Here is a 26,454-nt window from a genome sequence, read left to right as displayed (position 1 = left end):
CCTCAGTACAGGGGAATGCCAGGGTCAAGAAGTGGGAGTGGGTGGGTGGGGGAGTGGGTGGGGGAGTGTGTGGGGGACTTTTGGGATAGCATTGGAAATGTAAATGAAATAAATACCCAATTAAAAAAAAGTAAAAAAAATTCAATTGCTCAACCAAAAAAAAAAAAAAAAGAACATTTATAACTAGGTTTTAAAGAATTATGTAGAAGACATTGTACTTCACATGAGATTTTCACTACTCCTTCTTTACTTCGAGCCAAGCAGAATAGCTCCTGCCCATACCCTAAGGAAAATTTATGAAATGCCACTTCTTATTAAGGCAACCGTATTCTATCCTAAGAAAAGCTATTTAGGGGCAATAGAGAACCTTGCTGAGGTGTACAGCACTAAAAAGTTCCAATAATTTTTTTTTTTTTGTAAGACAAGTATTTGGTACATGAACCATATTAGGATTTACCTTAAACTCTCCAGATGACGGCCAGGGAATTTGACATTTCATTAAAAACTTATAGCCTAAATATAGTGAGTATGACTAGGATGGGCTTTAATCATGATTTATCGTTTTGGATATAACTCTTAGAAAATTCTTTGACAAAGTTAAAAAATAACTTATGACTCTACAGCAGCCATACTATGTAAATGAGTCAAGTCACTGCCTTTAATATTACTTGATTTCAGGAAAGTTGCAGGGTAAAGTTTTGAATTTTGAGTAGTATGTAATAGAGAAAATGCTCACGAAAGAGATATTGAATGGGAAGATTCTGAAACAAAGGATTTACTAAGGATTAGGGAGATGGAGTGCTTCACAGCAAGTCAATGTTAGAGGAAGTCAGGAAGTCAACTAAAGCGGGGTGTGCTGAGCTGGGATCCATAGCAGGTGTGTGCTATTTGAGTTTAAATATGTAAAGGGAGCAACCAGAAGTGAGACTGACAGCAAAAGCAGAGGCTCTATATTCACGCATCTGATGAAAAAGGATGCGGAGCTGGAGAGAACGTACCTGGACAGATTTGTCTTTCAATTAGTTCTCTCTGGCTGCTATAAAAGCATGGACTCCCAGAATTTAGAGGGAAATCTGGAATGTGCTGGTGCAAATCTGAACTCGAACCTGGCTAAGAAGAGATGAAAAGGAGTGGTGTGTTCTGTGGAGGGGGTCTTCGTTGGCCAGAGTCCACAAGAAGGAGGAGAAAGCTTCCTTCTGATTCCTTGTTTTCCTGACAAGAAACAATCCCATCTCATGTGACAACAAAGATCTCATGATTTTTTTTCATCTTCATTTGTAACAGACACAAGAATCCCATGTTCTCTCAAGTTATTCTTTATATTGGATTCTAATCCCCATCTGACTGTTTGATCAGCAAACTGCATCCCTTACTTCTGGCTCTTCACTGACAGCTCTTTCAAGATTAATTTTCCTGTAAGACACTTAAACATGCTGTATAGTTATGTATTTGACTATCCTAACTTACCACCCATAGTACATATTAGAATTTAAATTCTATGATGACATCAGCGTGTGTGAGTGTGTGTGTGCCTGTGGTTGTGTGTTCAAAGCTGTTATGGCCATGCTAAGGATAGTAATTGTTTAAAAAATATTTGGAAAGAAATCCCTAAGAATTGGGCTTATCTGTCCACTGCACTTCAAAATGGAGAACTATTTTAAATTTTACAAATGACTTATTAATCTAATTTTAAATATCTGACAATATAAAGCTGGTTCCATCCTCTGTGCTGAATTGTTTTGTTCATTTAATTTTATTGAGTTCATGTTTTCCACAGAGATTCATAAGCATCATGTTATTTATTTATTGTAGTACCTAACATTTATCTTTGGTGGAAATCTCACAGAGATTTAAGAATGACTAACATCAGCATGCTGAGGGACAGGAACAACCACACAATTTCATTTGTTATCCAAGAATGTGGAAAATCATTGGATTTTCATTAAATAATAAGATATACTGGGATTTATAGACCAATTTTAAAGATGCTTTCCTGGAAATTTGACGTCCTGAAATAAGTGAAAACAGAGTGTGAATAAGGTGAGTGTGTGCATGTGTGTTTGTGTGTATATATGTACATAAATATTTATATTTATATATGTGTGTGTGTTTATAAATGTGAATATATGTGCATATATGTGTGTTTATGTGTATATATGTACATGTATATATCTGTATATATGTATACATATGTGTGTTTGTGTGTATACATGTACATATGTGTGTTTATGTGTATATATGTACATGTATATATGTAAGTATATATATGTATACATATGTGTTTATGTGTATATATGTACATGCATATATGTATATATATAAGTATATATATGTATACATATGTGTGTGTTTATGTGTATATATGTACATGTATATATGTAAGTATATATATGTATACATATGTGTTTATGTGTATAAATGTAATGCATATATGTATATATGTAAGTATATATATGTATACATATGTGTTTATGTGTATATATGTACATGCATATATATGTATATATGTGTGTAACTATATATGTATACATATGTGTGTGTGTTTGTATGTATATATGTACATATATGTGTGTATTTATGTGTATATGTGTACATGTATATATCTGTATGTATGTAAGTGTATATATGTATACATATGTGTGTGTTTATGTGTATATATGTACACGTAAATATATATCTGTGTGCATTTGTGCATTTGTGCGCATCTGTATGTGTATTTCTAAAGAAAAGTGATTTTAATATAGGACAGTAGAAAAATATGAAAAATACAAAAAGCCGAGCAGCAGCAAGCTGTGTCTCAGCCAAAGATAGCTCTGACCTATCCTGGACATATTTCTGGATATAATTTTATTTTGCATAAGAAACTATTTGATATATAATGTTTTCTTGGAAAGTTCACTTTTACATTTCAACACTCTCATATGTACACTGTATTTACCAAGATATCCATAGCACAAACATACTTTTACTAAGCCACCTATAAAAATTGAACAAAATGTTCCTGGCCTATTCTGATCACTACAGTATCATTATATATAATTGTATTAAAATTTTAGAATTGTGGAAATATTTAAGAAGTATATGGTCATTTATGAGACGTTAGGTAAGACTCTAAAAATTGTGTCTGTGTTTATTGAGTGACTATTAGTGACACATGTAGTGTTTACCTCTCTTAAATATATTCTCAGTGAAACATTTTCACAGTCCTATAAGATATGCAGCATCTTCACAAGATGAACAATCAAACTGCTCAGTTGTAAACTGAAAAAATAAAAGTCAAATAGACACTGGTTTTAAATGGACTATTCGTTACTAGGCACTTCATATAATGCCTCAAAGAGAGAAGGGTTTATATGTCCAACACTTTAAAAGCCTAATTGTACAAAATGCAGAACACAGCCAACGTCTTAAGGTCACAAGCACTCCCATGCTTTGTTGACATTTATGAGATTCTAGTAAATTTGGCTTAGCAGAAGTACGCACAACACAAGGGAGCAGTTGTTTGAGAGTGTTTGGGGAAGGAGGAGAGAAAGCAAGAATGTGCCGTGGGAGAAGAAGACAAAGAGCAGTGTTTTAGTGTGCAGCAGCGGCGACAGAGACAGACTCTGGGCTCCAGAAAAAGCGTGGGGAACAGAGAGTGATAAACAAGGCCAGCCACCATGATAATAAATGGAGAAGCCGATGTATCTGCACCACATTTCTTGTGCTCAAATATTTGCAAATTCATTTCTCATTAATATGTTTACCTTCATTCCAAGTTTCAACATGCCTGTCTCCTGCCTAAAAAAAAAAAAAGGAAGAGACAGAACAGACATGTTCACAGTATTTTTCTCCCTTATGAAGAAGAACTGATAGATATCCAATTGTAGTGGCTATGAGACTGGGATAACCACTAAAGTGCTCGGTGAGGAGGGTTATAACTCCTCAGTGCCTATGGGAGCTCACCATATATATACCTCTTCCTTTCTTATTTATTTTTGCTCAGTAGGCATAGTCTTTATTTTCCCAAATTATAAATGTATGCCTTGATCAACGGACGTTTGGCACATGAAAATTCTTAAGTACCAAGTCTACCTATACTATGAACTTGAATTAATGTGAATGAGCTTCTATGTATAGCTAAATGGTAGTTATCACATACCAAATCATGTCTTGCAAAAGAGAATTTTAAATATTTGTTCTTAGGGTCAGGTGTGGCAGCACACCTAATTCCCAGGGCTTGCCAGACAGAGGCAGAACTGTGGGTATCTATGTGAGTTCTTATGTTTTTTATTTGTGAGTTCTAAGCCAACCAGACAGGGCAGCCCAGTGACACCTTCATCTCAAAAAATTAATGATTACTTAATTAATTAATCAAATGAATGCAGAGTGCACATAAAGCATACAATACATTCTGCATCCTGCACAGAATTGCTACTTGCTGTCCTGTGATGCCTGAAAAGACCACGCTGTTGTTTTCTTACCTGCCATTTTATACTGTGGAGCATATAGTTGTTCTGTGTTTGGAATTCTTGCCAATTTTAAAGGTGCCATTTCTTTAAGAAATGCCAGAAATATCAGGCAACTTGGCAACTACAGATTTCTCCAGAGGAAGTAGTTTTATAAACACAAAATTATGATTTCAAGTAGCCTCCTTCCTATGTGATTGTTAGAGCAACCTCAAGGTTCCTAAAACAGTTTTCAAATTAATGCAGTGTAAGAGAAAAAACAGTCCTGTGAAGTAGGAGTTTAGTGAGGAAAGCAGAGGGATTTAATATGAAGTAACCTTATGTTTTATTATTTTATTTTAGCTTTACTTCCTCCTCCTCCCCCTCCTCCTTCTTCTTCCTCTTTCTTCTTTCTTTCTTTAAAATTCTATTTTATTATATATTTTCTTTATTTACATTTCAAATGCTATTCCGAAAGTTCCCAAAACCTCCCCCTGCCCTGCTCCCCTACCCACCCACTCCCACTTCCTGGCCCTGGCATTCCCCTGTACTGGGGCATATAAAGTTTGCAAGACCAAGGGGCCTCTCTTCACATTGATGGCCGACTAGGTCATCTTCTGCTACATATGCAGCTAGAGACATGAGCTCTGGGGGTACTGGTTAGTTCATATTGTTGTTCCACCTATAGGGTTGCAGACCCCTTCAGCTCCTTGGGTAATTTCTCTAGCTCTTCCATTGGGGGCCCTGTGTTCCATCCTATAGATGACTGTGAGCATCCACTTCTGTATTTGCCAGGCACTGGCATAGCCTCTTACGAGACAGCTATATCAGGGTTCCTTCAGCAAAATCTCGCTGGCATATGTAATAGTGTCTGGGTTTGGTGGCTGATTATGGGATGGATCCCTGGGTGGGATAGTCTCTGGATAGTCCATCCTTTTGTCTTAGCTCCAAATTTTGTCTCTGTAAGTCCTTTCATGGGTATTTTGTTCCTTATTCTAAGGAGGAATGAAGTATCCACACTTTGGTCTTTCTTCTTCTTGAAACTTAGAATATCCAAGATACACTTTTTCTTCTTTCTTCTTCCTCTTCTTTGTCTTCCTCTTCCTCCTCCTCCTCCCCTACTTTTCCTTCTCCTTCTTCTTCTTAAATCTGTTTTTACAATCAAGTCATTATCTCCCTCCTGCTCTGCCCTCTTCCATTCCTCCCCCCAACCCCAGAATCCAAGAGGATGTCCCTACCACACCCCCACCCTACAAGACCTCCCTACTCCCTGGGGCTGCAAGTCTCTCAAGGGTTATTTTTGAGATTATAATATAATTACATTGTTTCCCTTTCTGTTTCTTCCTTTTAAACTTTTCCATAGATACCTCCTTGTTCTTGTTCAAATTCATGACTTCCTTTTCATTATTGTTTTATACCTGCATATATATGTTCATATGTATAAACATCCTGACTTCTTAAAGATTTGAAATTGATATTTCAGATGACCCAAACAAACTTCTTGAAGATATTCCTTTTCTTTTAATCCATATTTGTATGGTTTATTTGTTGGAGTTAGGGAAGGGACAAAAGTGTAGATGAAACTGAGATTTCTATCATGATAAACAGGTACAATCCAATTTACCAATAAACACATGCATGGCAACTTTCCCAGGGAGCAGTTTAAAAAAGCATATTCAAAGCCTCATATGGACTCAGTGGAATATAACATGATCACTAGCAATGCCCAAAGGCATGGATGGAAGGATTATTATTATTATTATTATTATTATTATTATTATTATTATTATTATTGATGTTGTTGTAAGGATTTGGCATCCCTTGCCTAGAACACTGCTCTATCTAACAGATGTTGATGCTGTCATGAATCAGTTAGTATTTGTCATCCACAGCTTTCATCTAAACAGGGTAAGGAAATATAGCATTTTGAGGACTTTCTTAATACGTTCCCCATTTTAATTCTTGTACTGTCTAAAACTGTTATTTTAATGTCAGAGTAAAACAGTGAACTGAGAGACTACAGAGGGGCTGGATGAGACAAATCTCCTTCTCCCAATCTTCTCTCTCTCTGCTTCCACACACCTCCTCAGATTCCGTTTGCTTTTAAATTAATGTTATTTTAAAGTGATCTTCCCAGCAGATAATTTTGCATTGATTTAGGCAGAATACCAGTTCCAAATCCATCAGCAAATCCTGGGCAGGAAGTACCCCTCTCAAGTGCACTTCGGGTGACTGGCAGACACTCATGCTTGGAAGTCTGCCCTCTCTGTTTTGCTGGATGAATATCACCACTTGAAAAGACAAATACCTATAATTCCTGTTGCGTTCGGACACGAGTCTTCATCTAGCACACTATGATTTCATGAAAGTATAAATCAGACTCTCAATACATCTGACTCAGCTGTCCCTGCTTTTGTACTGAATTTAATTAAAAGCACGAGATGACTGCTTTACGCACGTGGAGTCTCATTGAAAAAAGAAAATAAATAACATTTTGTATGAGTATTGGGAGATATGGCAATTGAAAAGACAGTAGGTTGCTTTATTAAAAAGAAAACTTGATTATTTGACATCCAGAAATATCAATTTAATTAAAAGCAACATTAAATGCATTAGATAAATTAAGCATTCGATTTAAGGCTCAGAGTAGTAGTATAATATGATATTAGGCTCCTTTGGAACAAATCATGGACAATTATAATGTTACTCTGTGTTAAGATAATTTATTAATACTTTTAGTTCATAGTGCATGTGAAGACTCTCAATGCTCCCATATGATGATTGTTTCAGAACACAGGGAAGTGTGTGATAAATGGTGCACAGATTGTAACAAATTATTTAGTTTTAGTGACTTAAAAAAATAGAACATAGTAAGACAATGCTAACCAGGCTGCTTGTTGCATGCTGTATGCTGGAGGTGAATAGGATTTACTCCAGCTGGGAGATCACAACTGGGATGTCAGCTCAGTGTGTCTCAGAACACCTGGCTAAGCTTACCACAGTGGCCTGCTGCTTTCTGAGGAACAGTGTTCCCTTGCACACCAGGAAGCAGGCAGTGAAATTAGGAGTCTGGATCTCAGAAATCAGGAGCCTCAAGTTATTTGGGTTTTAACAATGATACAAACTCTCTCTACTAGACCAGGAATGTAACACTCTGAATTTAAAGTTTGATTGAAAATACCTCCCAGGTTACACTTGGCTCCTTCTACCAGTATAGCTTATTGTATAAAACAGGAAGCTTCTGATCCTTCCTGTTGTGTTTTTGAATATGTTTAATTTCTCATCAATCACAGGCTCACAGGGTAAACATTGGTACTTTAAACTGAGCGGAGCGGCAACATAAAATTGAAATTGTTTCATTTTCTGTGTGTTATTTACCAATCAACAAATTTTAATGCATATAGTACTTTTGCAAGAAAAAAATTAAAATGCATATTTACTTTTATAACTACTGAATGAATTTTTAAGATAAGTGGAACCTTTCCATTATTTATCTTGAGGTGTTTTCTCAATCCAATATATAAATATTATGGCTCAAACATTTTCCAATGTGCTACCCTTATATTTAGGATACAATGTTACATCCAGAGCTTTGGCAGCCTAGAACCTACTGATGCTTTCACTCTAATGCATGCCTTATGACTTACTATGTTCATACTATTTGGGTAACGTTGGATGTCTCTCTCTCTCTCTCTCTATATATATATATATATATCTTCTCCAGTTAATTTGTGTCCAAATACAAATTTAGATCTAAGGTTTTACATATCATTATCACATCTTCACCAACCATAGTTTGGCACTATGGCGTCTTGCAGGTTCCAGCACAGATTCTGGCTGTTCGATGATCGATGTGCTCAGAAGCTGCTAGTGATGACTTCCTTGCCTGTTTCTTCCCACTCCCAGTGGAGGATTAAAAGGGTTAGGTATCCCTGGCCTTCTGTGCCAAGGATTTGTTCCATCAGTGGAAGCAACATGCTGCTCTGGGCAACACGGTGTTAGATACACCACCTCTAAAGAGCTGCAGGAAGAAATGGAAGTTCTCTCTGGCCTTCTGGCAGGTTTTTCTAAGTACCACACTAAGGACCGAGCTCATTTCATAATGTGTTTCAAATACTCCTAGCTGTGGGCACGATGGATCTACTGAACTGTTTGCGGTTTTTTTCTAGGAAAAATCTATCATCTGAAAAACTGGAAAACTCTGGACCAAGTCTGACCCTAAGGGTGTACCACAACAGTAAGAGAGAACATTTGGAATTCGGTGAGCGGCCAATGTCAGCGTTCTATGGGGCCTGCCAATAATATTTTAAAACCTAATTTATGGATTTATTAATTGTATAAAGCCTGAATAGTATATACAAACATGGTGCCAGCCATCTTTGAGAAAAGTGTCCTTCCAACGGGCCACTATGTTGTCTCTTTGTTCGGTGCAGCGTTAGTAGCCAGTGCATATGTGATTAGTCCAGCGTCGTTTAACAATGACTAACAGGAAGGAACAGTAAACACAGAATTTCTTTTTGGTGTAGTTAAGTATCACAAAGAATACATACCTGTATTTGCGATACTTTCACACTAGTAGTAACGTCATGCTTTGTTTGTGCCGGTACACATGCCGGTAGTTTGTGCTGGTACACACACATCTTTGTGGTACGTCACAATGTCTGCAACATTAGCAGCCACCGGGGATTTCTCAGCTGCCGTATAGTCTTAGTGGACCATTGCTTACTGGGTCACAGTTGTTCAGCAAGCACTGGACTGGATCTGTGAGTCAGAAGATCCCAGTGGAAGTAACACCCTCTACTTCAATGTTGTATTATACAAGAGCTCCCAATAATCTCTATTTTCTTCTGTCTTCTGAATAATAGTAAAATGGTTCATTCATCTATTCTCTGACATACATGAACGGAAGCAGTGATGACAGGTACCACATTGTACTCAAAGCTCACTCTATCCTCTTTCATCTGCTTTAGTGACGTAGGTTTCTGAGGTCCTGAGGGTCCTCAAGGTTTTGAGGAATCTTTTGTTCTTATGCAATGGGACCTCCGAAGGCTCATCTCCTAATTTTTCAGATAATCTTAGTTAAATTTCCATTTTTCAATGATCACATCCAAAGTCAGTCTACCTTATTAACAATTAGGGCTTTTAGTTCATTCTTGAGCCAGAGTCTTAATTATATCTACTAAGTCCTAGAGCCAGGAGTCTAGCTTGTTGAAGAGCCTTTCAGCTCTGATAATCTGTGGATTTGTTTCTGACTCTTTGGCAACTCTGGGGATGGCCAGGCATACTTCTTTCCAAGACCCTCTTCTTCCTGAGCTGTTTAGTAAAGTAATGGCTCTGGATCAAAGGCTTAATTTCTGCCCTTAGCCACTTTCAAGGATACTAAAAAACAGTCCTTTCTGATCACTATCTCCGCACTCAAGGATCCAAGTACAACTACTTTTAGTTCCATTAAAATTCAGCGAGTGCCACAGTAAACTAAAGGAGAATTTTTTCTGAAAACTCACATTCTAATAAAAGTAAACAAATGCATTTTACTAACCAAAACTTTAATTAGGGTCTATGTAATAATATACTATCTCTTCTAGAAAATGTAAAGGAAATTGTTTAAAAATTAAATTTAGGTTGATTTTTTTTCTTTTCTCTTATCTGGCTGATTTTCAACAGTAATTATGGTTCAAGACTTTTTTTTCTTCATTATGCAATGACATGAAGTAAAATTCTCTTGGGTGTATAATGAGGTATATAGAAAATTTAAAATGAAAATAAAATAGAAATATACAAATTCTTCCATTGGTTGAAGATACCCTCAAACCTTTAACTGCATTAAAAGCAACACTTAAAAAAAATAAGTGAGAAATATTTCTGTCTTTTGTTATAAGTTTTTACCTTGGAGGAGAAACAAAAATGTCTTACCTATTTCCTTACATTTCAATACAATTCATCAGAAAACAGTAGATGACAATATGCTAATTTCGAAGCCCCAGGGCCCTGTATTTTAGAGGGCAAAATAGTGTTTTCATAAGTAAAGATATAAAGCATGTAGCTTGCCAGATGGGGTAGTGTATAGTAGAGAAAATTCAAACTGGGATGAAGCATATCCTTTTTATGAGAATGGTCAGAGAAGGTGCTAGTGAGCAGAGTCCCTAAAGCAAACATCTGGGTTCTTCCAGGTAGAAAGACCAGGGACTACATCTTGCCTTGCAATTACCAGTTCTAGGTTTTCAGAAGAGCAAGCAGATGTGTCAGGCTGGAGGAAAGCTTAGGGGAGAGACAGGTAGGCTGTGTAATTAGAGAGGTTATAGGGTTTAGGGGACACCACCGGGGCTGTAGCTTCTGCTTACTGGGGCAATCATCTCCTGATAGGATTGGGATTAAAGGGATGGCCCAGCTTTGCTCTGCCTCTGTCTTTAGACTTCGAGTTTATGCTATAATGAGGTAATGCAGAAAGAAGTAGTTAAGGCTGAGAAGGAAGAGAAACCGGGAATACCAGACACACTCAGTATATAAAGTGTTAGTGACGAATAGATTCCACAGAGGACATACTGGTATTTTTTTTTTTCCTTTACTAGAATTGGTTTAGTGTGTGAGAGATTTACATTCCAGTCAGAAAACTCATTTTCTGGGTGAAAATGACCTCCATGGCTTCAGCCAAACACCTTGCCTTTCAAGAAAAAAAGGTCAGCCCCTGTGTAGAATTAAGGTAAAACTAGAGAAAATACAGAGAATAGATGAATGAGACCGAGCTGTATTTTGGGTAATTGCTCGCAGCAGAGACAGAATTCTCAAACTTAAACTCTTTAACCCAGTTTAAGCATTCTACTTGGTTGATAGCCAAAAGTGTTATGGTATTTTCTCATTTAAAGTAATTTTCAATTTCTTGTCCAGACTTTTTTTTTTTTTTTTTTGAAATTTCTCACCAAAGAGGTGGGGAGCATTAGCTCCCAGATACAAACCTGATCAATAGGTTCTTTGTTGTTAGTGGTGACAGTACCCACCCCCTCTCTCTGAGTCAATAAGTCATGGGGTTTGGCCTGCTGAGCGAAAGGTCACAAGGAACAGAGTTTTAACAAGGAAATTAAAACGGAAGAGTCCAGGGATGGCTAATTATTAACTCTTTTCCATCTTATGTCTCAATTGACCTGGCGATTAGACATCTAGTAATTTTCAATGGCAAGATATGAGTTTGATGAGAACAATGTTTACAAATCCTTTGTAAAATGAAAGCATTTAGGACCGAAGGGACTTTTATTCTGACAAGTTATATACTTAGGATGGCTTTATTCTGACAAGTTATATAGTCAGATGTCTCTGTCTCATAAAAGTTATGTTAAAAAATAGTAGTGGTTTGCTGCGAGTCGATGATGCACATGTGTGGTGAGAATCGCTCTTACAGTGGGAAGTGTGGAGAGAGTCTCCGGACTGTACATGGGGATTCCTGCAGGAGTTATCTCACTTGTTTAAGAATAAAATGCAGTCTCATCTCTGCTCAGTATCAAGTCTTACTCTGTTATCTTTTGAGCGAACCCGATAAGAAAGCACTCCCATCTTCTGAGGCTTCCTGTCGAATGGAGAAAGAGTTAAAAAATATCCATCTACTATGAGTATGCATTATTCATAATAAAATAGAGGAAAAAATTAAAGAAGAGCAGGACGCAGGAACAGACAGAGGAACACATGAGAGCCCTTTCTTTGTCCCTCTGGCCCTGTCCTGGACCTGTGAATAATCTACTGCATGCTGGGAGTCTCGTGGAGTTCTTCCAGAGGATATTCAGTTTGAGGTTGGAGAGAAATAAGAAAAACATTTCCATTTTGATATTAGATTCTGTGCTATTAAATTTTAAATTAAATAGCATTTTACTATGGAGATTTTAACTCTTATAGTTGATAACTGATAATATTAAAATAGTAAAAATGATTAAATAATTCAACATGATTATATATATATGTGCATGTGTATATGTGTGTGTATATAAAGTTAAAAAACACACACACACAGACACTCAACCTCTTACATGTTGATTCATTTTCTTAATATACAGTGGGTACTCCTGGCTTGCTATTTATTTAATTCAACAGAGTCAGAACAGCACTCAATTTTAAGCTACCAGGATGTCCATTATCAGACATTTTAAATTATTTCATGTTTATTATTAAGCAAAGATGTAAAAAGCAGTGTTGAAGCAGTTGTAAGAAAAACAAAACACTTTTCACATACAAGTAATATAGAAACACATTAGTAAAATAAAGTGCAGAAAGAATAGAAAGCTGTTGATCCTAAGGGTTATTTTCTCTTTTACTCTTCAGTTCTGGAGAGATGGCACAGTATAAAGTTGGTATCTATTGAATCTCTGCTGTACAAATTAATTGAATAATTCTTCAAGGTGAATAGTTAGGAGGGTAAAATAAAAGATAAATTGTTCTTTATGAAAAACTCACCCCAAATCCATGAAACTGCTCTACATGTGAATCTAAGTAATGTAATAACCAAATAAAATTATTCAGGAGAAGATAAATCACAGTGCTACTAGACATGTTTAATGATTATACAAAGAACGTAGAATTTAGGAAAATAACACAAAGTCTAATTAAATTAGCAGTCATGCAGGAGTGGCTCAAGAGAGTTAACCTCAGATTCAGAAATAATTCCTTTAAAATTTAAAGAAGTAATATGTTATGGGGAAAACGGTAAAGACGTCTGTCTACACACCAAAAACTTCAGGAACTTCTAGGAACGTAGATAGTGAATGTTAATTCATTTTAGAAGAAAATTTTTGAGTGACAAATAAAAGAACGGAGATGCTCTTAATTGGAGAAACATAGAAAAGGCACAGAAGACAGTTTTGTTTCTTTTAGGGGGGAAAAGAGTATTTAAATACACACATATTAATTTTTTTAGAAAAATGGAAATGTATTATAAACTGTCAAATCTCATTTAATAACAGGAATAGTCCATGGCCCAGTTGTTTTTTTTTTGGGGGGGGGGAGGGAGGAGAAGTAGAACATATAAATTTTACTTAAGCTCTGACAGATATAAGAATATGCAATGTAAACAGTTACAGTCAAAGACACAAAGCTCTCACAAAGCCCGTTATAATGGAAGGTAGAACAATGAAAAATGGCCCAAAGAAAACAACAAAGAAAAGTGTCATCTATGTCTTTATCCCATACTGCAGTCAGTGGCTGGAGGCAGCTGTATAAAACTTAGCCCTGTATAGAAGTTACTATCAGTCATATGGTTTGAAAAAAATACAGGTAAACACCTGTGGCCGTTTGACTATGTTTGACCGAGGGAGTGGCACTATTAGGAGGGTGGCCTTGTTGGAGTAGGTGTGTGGAGCAAATGGAGACAATTACAGAAAGAAACAACTGCATAGAACAGCTAGAGGTGGACTGAACAGCACTAATTGATACATCTACAATTCAATTCTCACACCTAAGGATGAGGGAATATTACAGAAGAGGGGTTAGAAAGACTGTAAAAGGCAGGCCATAGGGATATCTGCTCTGAGATAGTTCCTGGTTAGGGAAGCTGCATCCATGAATCCCAACAATCTGGTTGTCCAGACGAGAGAAGATTCTGACATACAAACATGGATGGGGAAGTCTCACCTGGCCCCATCCCTTGATGAAGAGCTACAAGTTACTATAGTAACCGAGAAAGGGAGAATCAGGCTTCATGGATGATTTCCCAGATAAGGTATCTAATCCTAAACTGTTCAGCTCTAAACACATATAAATATGAGCAACACTGAATCAACTCATCATGTTGCATTTATGAGTTTATATAACAATAAAGAAAAAGGTAAATGAAATAAATACCCAATTAAAAAAAAAGACTAAAAACATTAAAAAAATAAAAAAAATCTGTTTAAAAAAAAAGAAAAAGAGGTCATGAATTTGAATTTGAGGAGATTGGGGCATGTGGAGAAAATCTGGAGTGAGGAGAGAGAGGGTGAAACGATGTAAAAACAGGATTTATATATAAAATTCTCAAAAACTAAATTATAAAAGGCGATTATAATCTCAAAAATAAAAAAATAAATGAAATGATAATAATTAATATTTAAATATGTTTTAAATTTAATCTACTCGAATTTATTAATTTTTCATGCATCGCTTCTCCTCATACTTGGATGGACTTTGTGGTTTTAAAATTACAGTTATGTTATGGAGCATTTCTTTCTCAGACAAGTGTCATGATGTAGCTAGGCAGCCTGCATCAGTCTGTCCTTGAACTCACAGAGATCTATCTGCCTTCGCCTCCCCAATGCTGGGATTAAAGGCCTGTGCTACTAAGCCAGATGCGTAGAGTATATTTTTAATGCAAATATATACTTAAAGTAAAATATATACGCGAATTGTATTTGATCAGATGGTAAAGAATAACAAAAGGATCTGATAGACCTGGGAAACTTGTTTATCCTTATTAAAATTTGAGATTAGCTAATTAAACTCACAATGAGCCTATGTTTGCTTTCTCCCTTCTCTTAAGCTGTAAATATTTTAATATGTTATGTTTGTACAAATATTCAAGACAAAGAACCTCATGCAATCTAAGTAGGCATAAAGGCAGGAACATGTTTTAGAGAGTGTGTTGACGGTTACTATCAAAAGTAAATATGCATATTACTGTGATTTAATAATGCTCTTTACTTTCAATATTTTAAAAATCTAGATATATGTTAATATGTACACAGAGGCATTAAAAATAATACAGATTGTAAAATTGTTTATAAAAGCACGAATGGCCAAAAAACTTTAAATATTAGTATAGAAAATATTAAATATATATTTTCTTTTGTATGTATAAAATTCTTTTTACTTTATATAAGATGTTAATGTAGAAATGGCACTATTCCTTACACATGTAAGAATTTTTCCTTGCATGAGATCTATGTTTATATAAATTAATATCCAAAGGTGTAATTGTTTTTATGAAATATTTTAACATTTCCTACTATCTTTTATTTAAATAGTAGGTTTTATTTAAAGTATGGTTTGCTGAGTTTCAACAGGAGGTTGATGACAGCAATCAATATTTTCTCTTCTTACCAACTTTAGCTTCAGTATTTACTTCATTCACTATATAGCATTACTTTAAGGAACGGCATGATACTACATTTCACTTTGTTTCTGCCTCAATTTTTTACTTAATCATTCTTTGAGCACTCCCGGCCTCTCCATCTCTCTCTGGTTTTTAGAGACAAGGTTTCTCTGTATAGCCCTGCCTGTCCTGGAACTTGCTATGTGGACTAGCCTGGCCTGTAACACACCGTGACCCATGTGTGCCTCTCTCTTGAGTGTTGGGATTAAAGTGATGCTTTATATACTCCTGTCTTCCTATTTGCACAGCAAACATTTTACCCCCTGATTCAAGTCTCTATACCTCTAACACATGATTATTTCATAAGAACCTTTTTAAAGTATCCTTAAAAATATTTTGGCAGGTTTGACTTCTGGGGGATAGGGGTGGGAGGAATCACAATCCAATTTGACAAATTTGGAAAGAATCATCACACTTATAATATTAAGTATTTGAGCTATGTTTTCATTTATTTAATTACAGTTTATGGGTTGCTTTTGGGTAAAGTTTAGCTTTTTAAAAAAAAATTGTACATCTCATGTTGTTCTTGTTTATTAGTGAATGTTTTCACATATATTTTTGGTTATGAAAGGAATGATTATTCTTAGTGATGCTTAGGAGAAACACTGAATTTTTTTTTTATCATGTACAATGTATATGAACTTTCAGATATATGCTATCTGTTATGGCTATCTACTTGATTCTTTTGAGTTTTCAGGGAGACAAGAAAATCAACTTATCCTAGCCTATGTGACAGACATGCTGAGATGGGTGTCTTGTTCTTCCATCCTCTAGTGCCTCGCATTAAGGGTGATGTTGGCAGATGCTTTCCAGCCAGACAATCCAACTTGTCTAAGACACAGCTTTTTTTGCCACCGCTTTCTCCAGCAAAGTTCTTCTGACATGTCTTCAGATGTGCCTGTGTGTTTCAGCATTTGTCTGCATCCTGCTAACAAGCCCATAGACCTCCAAGTTCCTCTCAGAATTTTCTAAGAAGTCATCAGATTTCAAGTCACCCATCTATCTTTTTGTCTCATTTCACATGTGCTTGAGTCGGCTGCATGGAGATTTTATTTTAGATTCATATTAATCTTCTGCTGCTGTCTGCAATTTGATCTTAAGCAGAGTATTAAAGGAGACAGGAGAGGTTTTTAAAAGCCTTACAATACTAGTACACGCAGAACACCAGTCATTACAACCGATGGCAGACTCTCCTGAAATAAACTCGTCATTGATAATCTCGGATAGGTCCTCAGATATCAAGTTCCTTCGGAGTATAAGACACTTCACAGATAATGTACGACAGAGTCAGCATAATTGTAATCCCCCCCTCCAAGGCGACTTTTAGAATCACAGTTAGCTTAATGGATTTCAGCTCAAGAGTGTTTGCGATAGAATCCTGTCAAAAGATTCCTATGGTTTCGGAACTTTATGTCTCACTTTGTTTCTTGTGGTCTCCTTATTCTCATTCTTTCACTGTATTTATTCTACCCCAGTCTTTCAAGTTTTATGTCTCCCCAAGGAAGCCTTTCACAGGGGGCCTACGTTCCAAACAGCTGTAGATCAGCACCACTCGTGTGAAACCAACAGACTGACTTTGTATATTGGTGTTAACTTCGTATAGACTGATGTAACGCACACATCATCAGTTTAAAATGTATGTTTTAATAATTATAACGTATAAAATGCACCTTTGATGCTGTACTCGGAGCAGCAAATGGCTTTTGTTCCTCTTGAGCTGTGCCTCAAGTTCCACCATAAGATTTTGTTTTTATCAGCAGTTCTGTCACACTGAGCACAGACAGTGACACTCAGGGAAAGGTTACTGAAGTAACTGCCTGTTCACGATCACGAACAAGTTGAAATAGAACAAAGACAAGGGTTTGTTTAATGAATGAATGAATAATAAATAAATAAATAAATAACTTATCAAGACTTAGCATTACATCCTAGGTGGTCCTCTTTTACATTATTATAAAACTTAAAATTTATGTTAAAATATACATTTTCACACTGAAAATAGAGGTATTCAGGAGGCATACAGAATGGGAAAAAGTAGAGAAATGTTTTTAGTTTAATGATTAAAAAGTGGGACTGAATACTGTACCATTTGAGGGCGTTTGATTTTGTTCTTCCTTGTTATCTCTGCCTCTGCCATCGAATATCATCCTCTGACTTGTGGTTTCCAAGGTCACTATGCTGCTAGAATGCTATAACGCTATTTCCCTATCACTGATCATAACATTTTGACCATATAAATTTATTTTGTGAGAGTGTGTTTGGATTGGCTGAAAGCAGATACTGTGTGACCTACTGTTCTCTATTCCTTCCTCGACTTCTCTGAAAACTCATGAACTTTCTTGTTCTTGCTTCTCTTGTTTCTTGGCTTCATCACAGATTTCAGGTTTTCCCCGAGTACAAAACAGAACAAAACCCAAAGCGATTGGCCTCACCTGTTTTTTTTTTTTTTTGTTTTGTTTTGTTTTGTTTTGTTTTGTTTTTCATCTTGTGCCACAGGTTGGCACTCTGACAAAGAATATTTTCCCCGAAGTGTCTCCTCTCTCCCATGTGACCTTAGCAAACAGTAAATCAGAGGATCTATCTATGTCTTGGCTGGGTGAGCTTGGCTTTGAAGAGGCTGTGGGCATGGAGGTAATGCTTGCTGGTATCTTGAACAGATGTTCTGAGCTGCTTATAGTCTCAGAACTCTTCAGACTTCCAAGATGCCCTGCTGAGTGAATGGTAACTTTGGCAGCACATTTTGCTTCCATTAGCTAATCCAGTGGGTTGGGGAGACACCAAGGGAACAAGAGAAATCTGAGATCGCTGTCCTCAGCATCAGTCGCACGTGGTAAACTTCACCAGAGAATACTTCATGGCATTCTGACTGGATTCCAAGTTATCTCGACCTCTGAGCCTGGTGTTGCTGAACACAGTGCGGCATATTTATCTCTCTGTGTGGTTATTGATTGTATAACTTATCTTAAAAGGAAGGTCATCTTAGGCCACTTATCTCTTACACATTTTTTTCTTTTCTTTCCAGCAGGGCTGGCCAATAAATTTGCTCACATATGTGTTGATGTTCGTGGCCTTCCTAGGAAGAAACCCCATTCCTGTTTAAGGAGCTGTGTGAGAATAAACAGGATAAGTAGAAGGAGGTCAGTTGTCTGTCCCTAGGTACAGATCCTTAATCTGAAAAGCTCCAGGCAGCTGATTATCCAGGGCTACAAAGATCTATTTGTTAGTTGTGTGTCTCTCCCTGCCCCCATCTTTCATTTTTCCCTCTTGTCTTCTTGCTTCTCTCCTCTGTCCCTCTCTCCCTCTTTTCCACGACATGCCTTTTTCAGCGTGTCTCCTCGATTTTATGTTCATCTAGCTTTACAAGTGGATTGATAGTGTGCAGAATTAACCTGACCCCCTTTCTCTATTTGTAACATCATTCCAACAGGCGTTCAGTGTCTCGGGTGTTTTAGGTGGAGTTTTGTTCTGAATTAAGGCAACTTGCTAGTTCAGATCTCTCTGAGTCTCTGTCTGTTTGTCTGTCTGTCTGTCTATCCGTCTGTCTCTCTCTCCCTCTCCCTCCCTCCCTCCTTCCATCTCTCCCTCCCTTTGTCGTTTCCCTCCTCCCCTTTTCCTCCCTCTCCTTCCCTTTTCTCCCCTCCCACTTTTGCAAACCCACATCCAGAGAGCCTCCCTCCAAACGTACAAATACGCGTCCGGGGCGGGCTCAGGAGTTCAATGTCACGCTGGGCAGAAGTGGCACGGGCGAGCGGCGGGGCGCGCGCGGGTAGAGGCGGTCTGCGGCCGGCAGGGGGCAGCCGAGGGGCGGCGCTGGCGCGCGGGTGCCGAGCGGAGGAGCCTCGCCCCGCGCCCGCAGCCTCAGCCTCAGCCTCAGCACCAGGCGCGGCAGAGCCGGGAGCGCGGCAGAGCCGGCAGCGCAGCCACTGAGGGCAGCGGCGGCGGCGGGAGCCAGGCGCGCAGCGGAGCAGCGGGCGGGCGGGAAGCAGTAGCCGCCGCCGCCGCTGCCGCCGCGACGGGCAGCCGGCTCCGGCCCCTGCTCCTTGGCTTCGAGCCCCCGGCGAGTCTGGAGCCCGCGCCGTCGCCGGTCGCGTTCTCTGGGCATGGAAGGCGGCGGCAAGCCCAACTCCGCGTCCAACAGCCGCGACGATGGCAACAGCGTCTTCCCCTCCAAGGCGCCCGCGACGGGGCCGGTGGCGGCCGACAAGCGCCTGGGGACCCCGCCGGGGGGCGGCGCGGCCGGGAAGGAACATGGCAACTCCGTGTGCTTCAAGGTGGACGGCGGTGGAGGAGAGGAGCCGGCGGGCAGCTTCGAGGATGCCGAGGGGCCCCGGCGGCAGTATGGTTTCATGCAGAGGCAGTTCACCTCCATGCTGCAGCCTGGGGTCAACAAATTCTCCCTCCGCATGTTTGGGAGCCAGAAGGCGGTGGAGAAGGAGCAGGAAAGGGTTAAAACTGCAGGCTTCTGGATTATCCATCCGTACAGTGACTTCAGGTGAGGACTCCCTGGAGCCGCCCCACCCTGCTCCCCCTGACGCGCCTTCCAGCATCCTATCCTGCCTCTGGGAAGGTGCGCCCCGGGGATTCACAGTGGGGGTGCGGGGCAGGCGGGGCGGCGATGCTGGAGGCTTCTACTTAGACTGGCCATACTCCACTCTTCCAAATAGTTTCCACCGACGACAGGTTTAGGATAGGGAGTTTCTTCTCCCCGGAGCGCCAGGGAGGCTCTTCTCCTTTGCCTGGCGAACTTTGGGGACAGCAGAGGAGGGAAGAAGGCCACCGTGACCCGTGGACGGGAGGTTGCTAAGTTGCACTAGGGAAACTTTTAGTTTGGTAATGTTAGGACGAGGCAGGTATCCTTGCTAAGAACAGTTCCCCAAAGAAATGAAGAAAGATGCTTCTGGGATCCCGGAGATGAGGAAACTGGAGACAGTGACTCACAGGTCCTAGCTGTTCCTGCCACTCTCGCCCCTGGGAGTGTTAATCTGTTGTTCTTATGCTTATAGGCACCCCTGTCACCACTGAATTTCTCCAGATCAGTGGCTGGCAGGCACAGGAAGGGCACTTGCGCTTGGGTAGTCAGTCTCTGACTTGAGATTTCAGCGGAGCGGGCGCTGCCCCACTGGGCAAAAACTTGACTGGAAGCCTTGACTGACAGAGGCGGGGGGCGTCGTTTTCAGAGCCCCCTTCCTGAAATAGAGCGACACCCGCTCTTGACCTTGACTACAAATCCATTTCAGAAATGTCTTTCCAGTTTCCCAGCCTGGGAAGAAGGGCAGCAGAGCTGTCAGCAGGGGAAAATTAATAGGAGTTTCCTGATCTTATTTGTGGCTCAAGTATTCATTTGGTTAATAAGCATGTTTAGAGACTGACAAATGAAGGTCGTGAAGCAGATCCTCTTATTACTGCGACACGCTCCTGAATACAGGCAGAGCTTCCTTCTAAAAATCCTAAACTAGTAACTAGAGGTGATATTCACTTGTTTATTTCATTCGTTCGAGCTAGGGAAAGCGACAACAGCAGCAACAACAACAATAAAAACAACAACAACAACAACGAAAGGGGTCTATTGCACACTGAGTGAATGCATAGGCTTCCGGTAAACTGCCAGCAAACATAGCAATAAAAAAAAAAAAATTACTTCCAGTAGAGTTTAGAAACTAACCGAAATTGCCATTACCAGCATGCAAGGGAGGGAGCTGTCCACAGTTCTGAATCAAGCTAACTGTGGAATATAGCCCAACAAAGCTTGAGTAGACGACTGTCCATCTTCCCTGAAGTATTTATCGTCTCAAAAATCAGCAGTCTCTATTCCTTGTCACAGAGTGGATAGATTTTAGGAAAGATTTAATTTAAAAATGCTTATTTGGAAAAACACATAGGAAAACCTTACTGAAGGACTTACACTAGCTAATACCATTTATTGTCTGCAACTGAGTCTGATTGAAAGAATGAATGTTCAGGCTAAAACAGCCTCCCAAGTAATACAACGTGTTTCCCCCGTGAAGAAGATACTTGCGGAAGCAAACTCATAGACGATCTTGCTCTATCTAAGGCAAATTAGGGTTGTTACACGCTATAGAATTTCAAAAGTGGGAATCGGAATAGAGTTTGAATATCATCTCTTTTTTGATTCCTGCATGGAAATGTAATGTAAATTATACTATATATTTTTTAAAAAAACAATTTCAAAAAATAGTCAACAATCTTAATACAAAAACTAGAGTGATATTAAAATTATGACATTCAGTGATAACGTTTACAAAGGTGCTTAAACTTTTTTTTTATACTTGATATCATCTCTAACTAAATGATTCCAAATGATATTTTTATATGTTCATCATGGAAAAATGATGAAGCTTTTCAAAATAGTAGCATGTTGCAGATGATTCAACCTTCCTCATTTGTTTTTTTCTAACATAGAGACTTTTCATGAGCTAGAATTGTATGCCCAATCTGTGGATCAGTGAAACTGAGGGAGCCTACATATTTCCCCAAGACCTAGAGAGACATAGCAAATCCTGCTCATAGGTGGGAAGTGAAAGCGATGATTCAGTCTCATCCTGCACTTTACAGAGAGGGCCGATGACTAAGAAGTGAGCTTATATACAGACAAGCCCCAGCATGATTTGGGGGACTTGAGTTCTCTTGCATAATTGGAAAGAGGAAGCAATAAACTAAATAGCCATTATTACTTAAAATTTAAGATAGAATATATCTGAAAAAGCTGAAACTTAGAATTTCTGTACGTATGTGTTTCCTAAGGAGATTATAGCCACCCTGTACCTACTGTACCCATTTGGGTTCAGAAGACATTGTTTAATTGGCATTTTTTCTATACTCACAGTACCCACTTGGAAGCACTTGTCAAACCTATGACATGCCAAGATAATGTAGTTGTTAAAACCACAACTGAAACCTGGCAAAACTCCAGCAACTTTTTTTTTTTTCCTTCACAAACCTGCAAGCAATGCTCAAACGACCTTTTTTTTTTTTTTTTGATCTGCTCATCACAACCCTTTCCAGAGGAAGATACTCTAAGGGAAATGTTTTGCTGAAATTACTAGAACGTCAAGCTTAGGTTCATTAAACGACCAACAGAGAAGGGAACATGTAAGAGTATACATTTCCATGAAAAGGTTTTGGCTCTGGACAGCTGAGCAAAGTGGATTCTTGGCTTGTTAACTTTCATAAGTCTCTGTGAGGCCAGGAGTGTGTATTCTGTTTGTCGCTCACTCTCATGAAGCTGAGTATACCATGACTTTACCTTTCTCCAGGAAATACCATGGTTTTTGACATTGTGCCTATTATTCTGGTGCCCATTTCAAGATGGCTTCTAAGCCTTTCTCCCAGCCTTTTAAGGCAGTGGTTCTCAACTTGTGGGTAGTGATGCCCATCAGCAATCCTCAGTCTTCAAAAGTATTTTCGTTAAGACTCATAACAGTAGCATAATTAAGTTTGGAAGTGGCGATGAAAATAATCTTACGGCTGGGGGTCACTACAACAGGAAGAGCTGTATCAAAGGGTTGCAGCCTTAGGAAGATTAAGGAACACGGGGCGAGGGTGAGGGTGAGGGCTGTGTTCCTGACGACACTTTCTGATGACTAGCTAGTGCCTCTTTTACCCACCACAGTCCGAGTGTGCTACTTTTGTGTCTGGCAGGTTGGAGTCTCCCACTTTGAGTGTAACTAGGGCAGAGGCTCTGTGTTTCCCTTCCTTCTCAGGAAAGGATGATGGTAGGAGTCTTCAGGGAGCAAAGAAGAGCCCAATGTTATTAACGTTGTAAGAAATCATGGGGAAGAAGCTAGAAAATACATTTTTTCCTGTGATATTTAATTATCAAGACTAGGGAAAATATTGGAAGGTACTTTATTTTCAATTTTTAACTTTCCTTTGAGTGGGGTTATGTGTCCCCCTTGCTTCTCTTCTCTGTCTTTCTGTCTCTGTCTGTCTGTCTGTCTGTCTGTCTGTCTGTCTCTCTCTCTCTGTGTGTGTGTGTATGCATGTGCAGATACGTGTATGACAGCCTGGTTGTAGGATGTCTCCCTCAATTACTCTCCACTTTGTTGCAGATATCTTAATAAAAGCGTTCACACAGGTGTGGAGTTTTACAGTGAAGGCATGGATTCAGCCTTTTTGAAATTTGTGCTAACAGTGCACATTTAATTTCAAGGTTAAGTATGAATGTTTTGAGATAAGCAGTAGTGATTATACATTTAATAGTTAAATGATAATTTTGATCCCTTTCAATAACTACATGATAAATGAGATCTCACTGCCAGTTGTCAGTTATGATATTAAAGTGTGATGGAAGAATACTGAGAACGCTTCATGTGGATGACTCTGTGTGTGTGTGTGTGTGTGTGGTGTGTTTGTGTATTGCTAAGGGTCAAACTCTGGGGCATCAATATGCTAGCCAAGTTACCACTATGCTTCCTCTACCAAGATGAGTGATTTCTCTGTAACAGCAACTTACCTTGGGAAAAAAATTATTACCTATTTGTTATTTGAATAACTAAATTTACATATATTACAAAGACACATTATTTATTAATATCATTATGTGTCCAGTTAACTGAACTTCACTGTATCTTCCTGATAAAAAAAAAATCATCTCTTAATTCTGCAGTTACCTTATTGGTTAGTGTTCTCACAATGGGTGTTTTAAACCAAATGCCCCTGTCCTATGGAGATGCCAGCTGACATTGTGCCCTTTGTTGTGGGGTGGGAAGGGCTGTGTTGTGACTTCTGCTTTTCCTTATCAGTGTAGAAACCACGCACACAGTCTACCCTGCTTTAACTACTCACATATTCTGGGGAATTGAGACAGAGTCACTTCCTGTAGACATCACCACCTCAGCACTTCACCGGTGCAAGTTGACCTCCAATGTCAGAGGTCACTGACATTCTCATTAGAGAAGGGAGCCTTTAGAGCTCATGCTCCAGCCCATCAGAAAGAGACCATTTATTTCCAGGTGCTCCTCACAAGAAAATAATGCAACCTTCTGGGGTTTAAGGTCTAATTAGCTTATTCTAACAATAACTTTAAGCTGGAGGCACTCTGCATTCTCTAGCAATATGTTTATTTTCCCATATCAACTGAGTCAGAATAAACCATAAAGATTTATTTCTATGTTAAGTGAAATTTTTATTTATATATTTTTTTGGTTTTTTTTTTTTTTTTTTTTTTTTTGAGACAGGATTTCTCTCTATAGCCCTGGCTGTCCTGGAACTCACTTTGTAGACCAGGCTGGCCTTGAACTCAGAAATCCACCTGCCTCTGCCTCCCAAGTGCTGGAATTAAAGGCGTATGCCACCACTGCCCCGCAAGTGAATATTTTTATATCTTCAAATTTAATTATGTTTTCCATAATGATTATAACAATGGTAAGCCCAATTTAAAAGAAAATCTAAAAGGGTATCTTAAGCTATTAGTTTATTAAGGTATACCTTTACAATATTTTATTACTTAAAGTTTTAGTTAATGTTTGGATATTAAATGGCATATAGTACATATTGTAGAGATATAAATATTTCAGTTTTAGTAAGTCAAATATTATACTTTTCATTTTTCCTGAATAAGTTTTAATTTAAGACTGCTTTTGAGGACTTGCTATAAATCAAGAACCAGGTACGTACCCTATACCAACCACATTTATTACCTGCATACTTATTTTATTTGAATAACTAAGTTTACATATATGACAAAGACATATTGTTTATTAATTCAATATGGGTTCAGTTAACTGTGCTAAATTCAGCTGTATCTGCTACATAAAAAACCACCAACCAACGTTTATCACCAGTGGGACACTGCTTAAGTAGGATCTATAATTCAGCATACTTACACTCAATGAATCTATCTCCCACTGTGAGCATGACACCCACAAAATGTCCTTGGTATGTGTTTCATGTGATCACTTTTCCATTCAGGCCAGACTGTCTATGTTCTCAGATAATTAATCTTATATTTAGGAATACATATTGGACTTAGTGTAATCCTTTCGAATATAAACCAATATTTGAAAGAATATTAGCATTAAGTATATGCATTAATGCATAGAAAGTACACGAAGTAGGAATATACGAAGAACACGGAATATTTTCAGGGCCAATGACAACATTTTTGCTCTTATTCTTTGTAAATGCACGCCAGACTGTGAATTACGCTGGTGCCATATCTTAGGAGGAAAGGCAGGGGACTAGTATTGAAGTAACATCTTCATATGTTAGAAATAAAAAAAAAAAAACCAACATTTTCATATTGTCTAAGTGATTTTCTTCTAAAACTATCTTTCTTTTATAGGAATTGATTTTAAATTATAATTTTTCTTCATATTTGAGAATCTCATACCATGAAATAGAATCATAATCATCCTCCATTTTCCTTCTCCAACTTATCCATATCCCACTCAACATATGTTCTTCCCGACACCCCACTCTTCCTCCTTTCTCTCTTTGTCCTCCCAAGTCTAATTTGTGCTGCCCAGATGTATATGGGGAATTTAATGGCTGCTGGTTTTCCAGAAGTGAAAGTCATAGAATCCATACAGCAAACCTTTATAGTCTCTTACCTCCCCTGCCTCTCCTCTTTTTTCTTCTGATTATAGTGTGCAAATGTAATGCAAACTATACAATATGCATACTTATATAGATTGATATCTAGAAAGTTATATATATATGTATGTATATATACATACATATATATGTAATTATGTTCCTGTAAACATAAATATAGACTTTGATTTTTAGTTAAATATTTCTCTGATATTTAAAATCTGATTTTGACTGAAGGTAAATGAATTTCATGACCCTTTTATGTTTATTAGTTAATACTATCATAGTATTCTTTTTAACTTAATCATTGTCCACTCCTTTATGCTAAGTGTTTATGCTTTGAACTTACATCTTGGCAATCTTATATGC

The 26,454-nt window shown here is 38.3% G+C and overlaps 1 protein-coding gene across 1 annotated transcript in view; it reads left to right on the top strand.

Moving 5' to 3' along the window:
• The first annotated feature begins 19,455 nt into the window (after nucleotides 1-19,455).
• The window catches only part of Hcn1 (hyperpolarization activated cyclic nucleotide gated potassium channel 1), a 369,238-nt gene continuing 362,239 nt past the window's right edge, over nucleotides 19,456-26,454 (top strand). The window contains exon 1 of the mRNA XM_021180688.3: nucleotides 19,456-20,023. Coding sequence (XP_021036347.1) covers nucleotides 19,632-20,023 — 392 coding nt within the window. The 5' untranslated portion in view covers nucleotides 19,456-19,631. The remainder of the gene's footprint in view (nucleotides 20,024-26,454) is intronic.

This window comes from Mus caroli, unplaced genomic scaffold, assembly GCF_978045245.1.
Source record: "Mus caroli unplaced genomic scaffold, Mus_caroli_1 scaffold_15, whole genome shotgun sequence".
NCBI lineage: Eukaryota > Metazoa > Chordata > Mammalia > Rodentia > Muridae > Mus > Mus caroli.
Note: the sequence above shows the minus strand (reverse complement) of the source record. Positions and strands in the feature narration are given on the sequence as shown.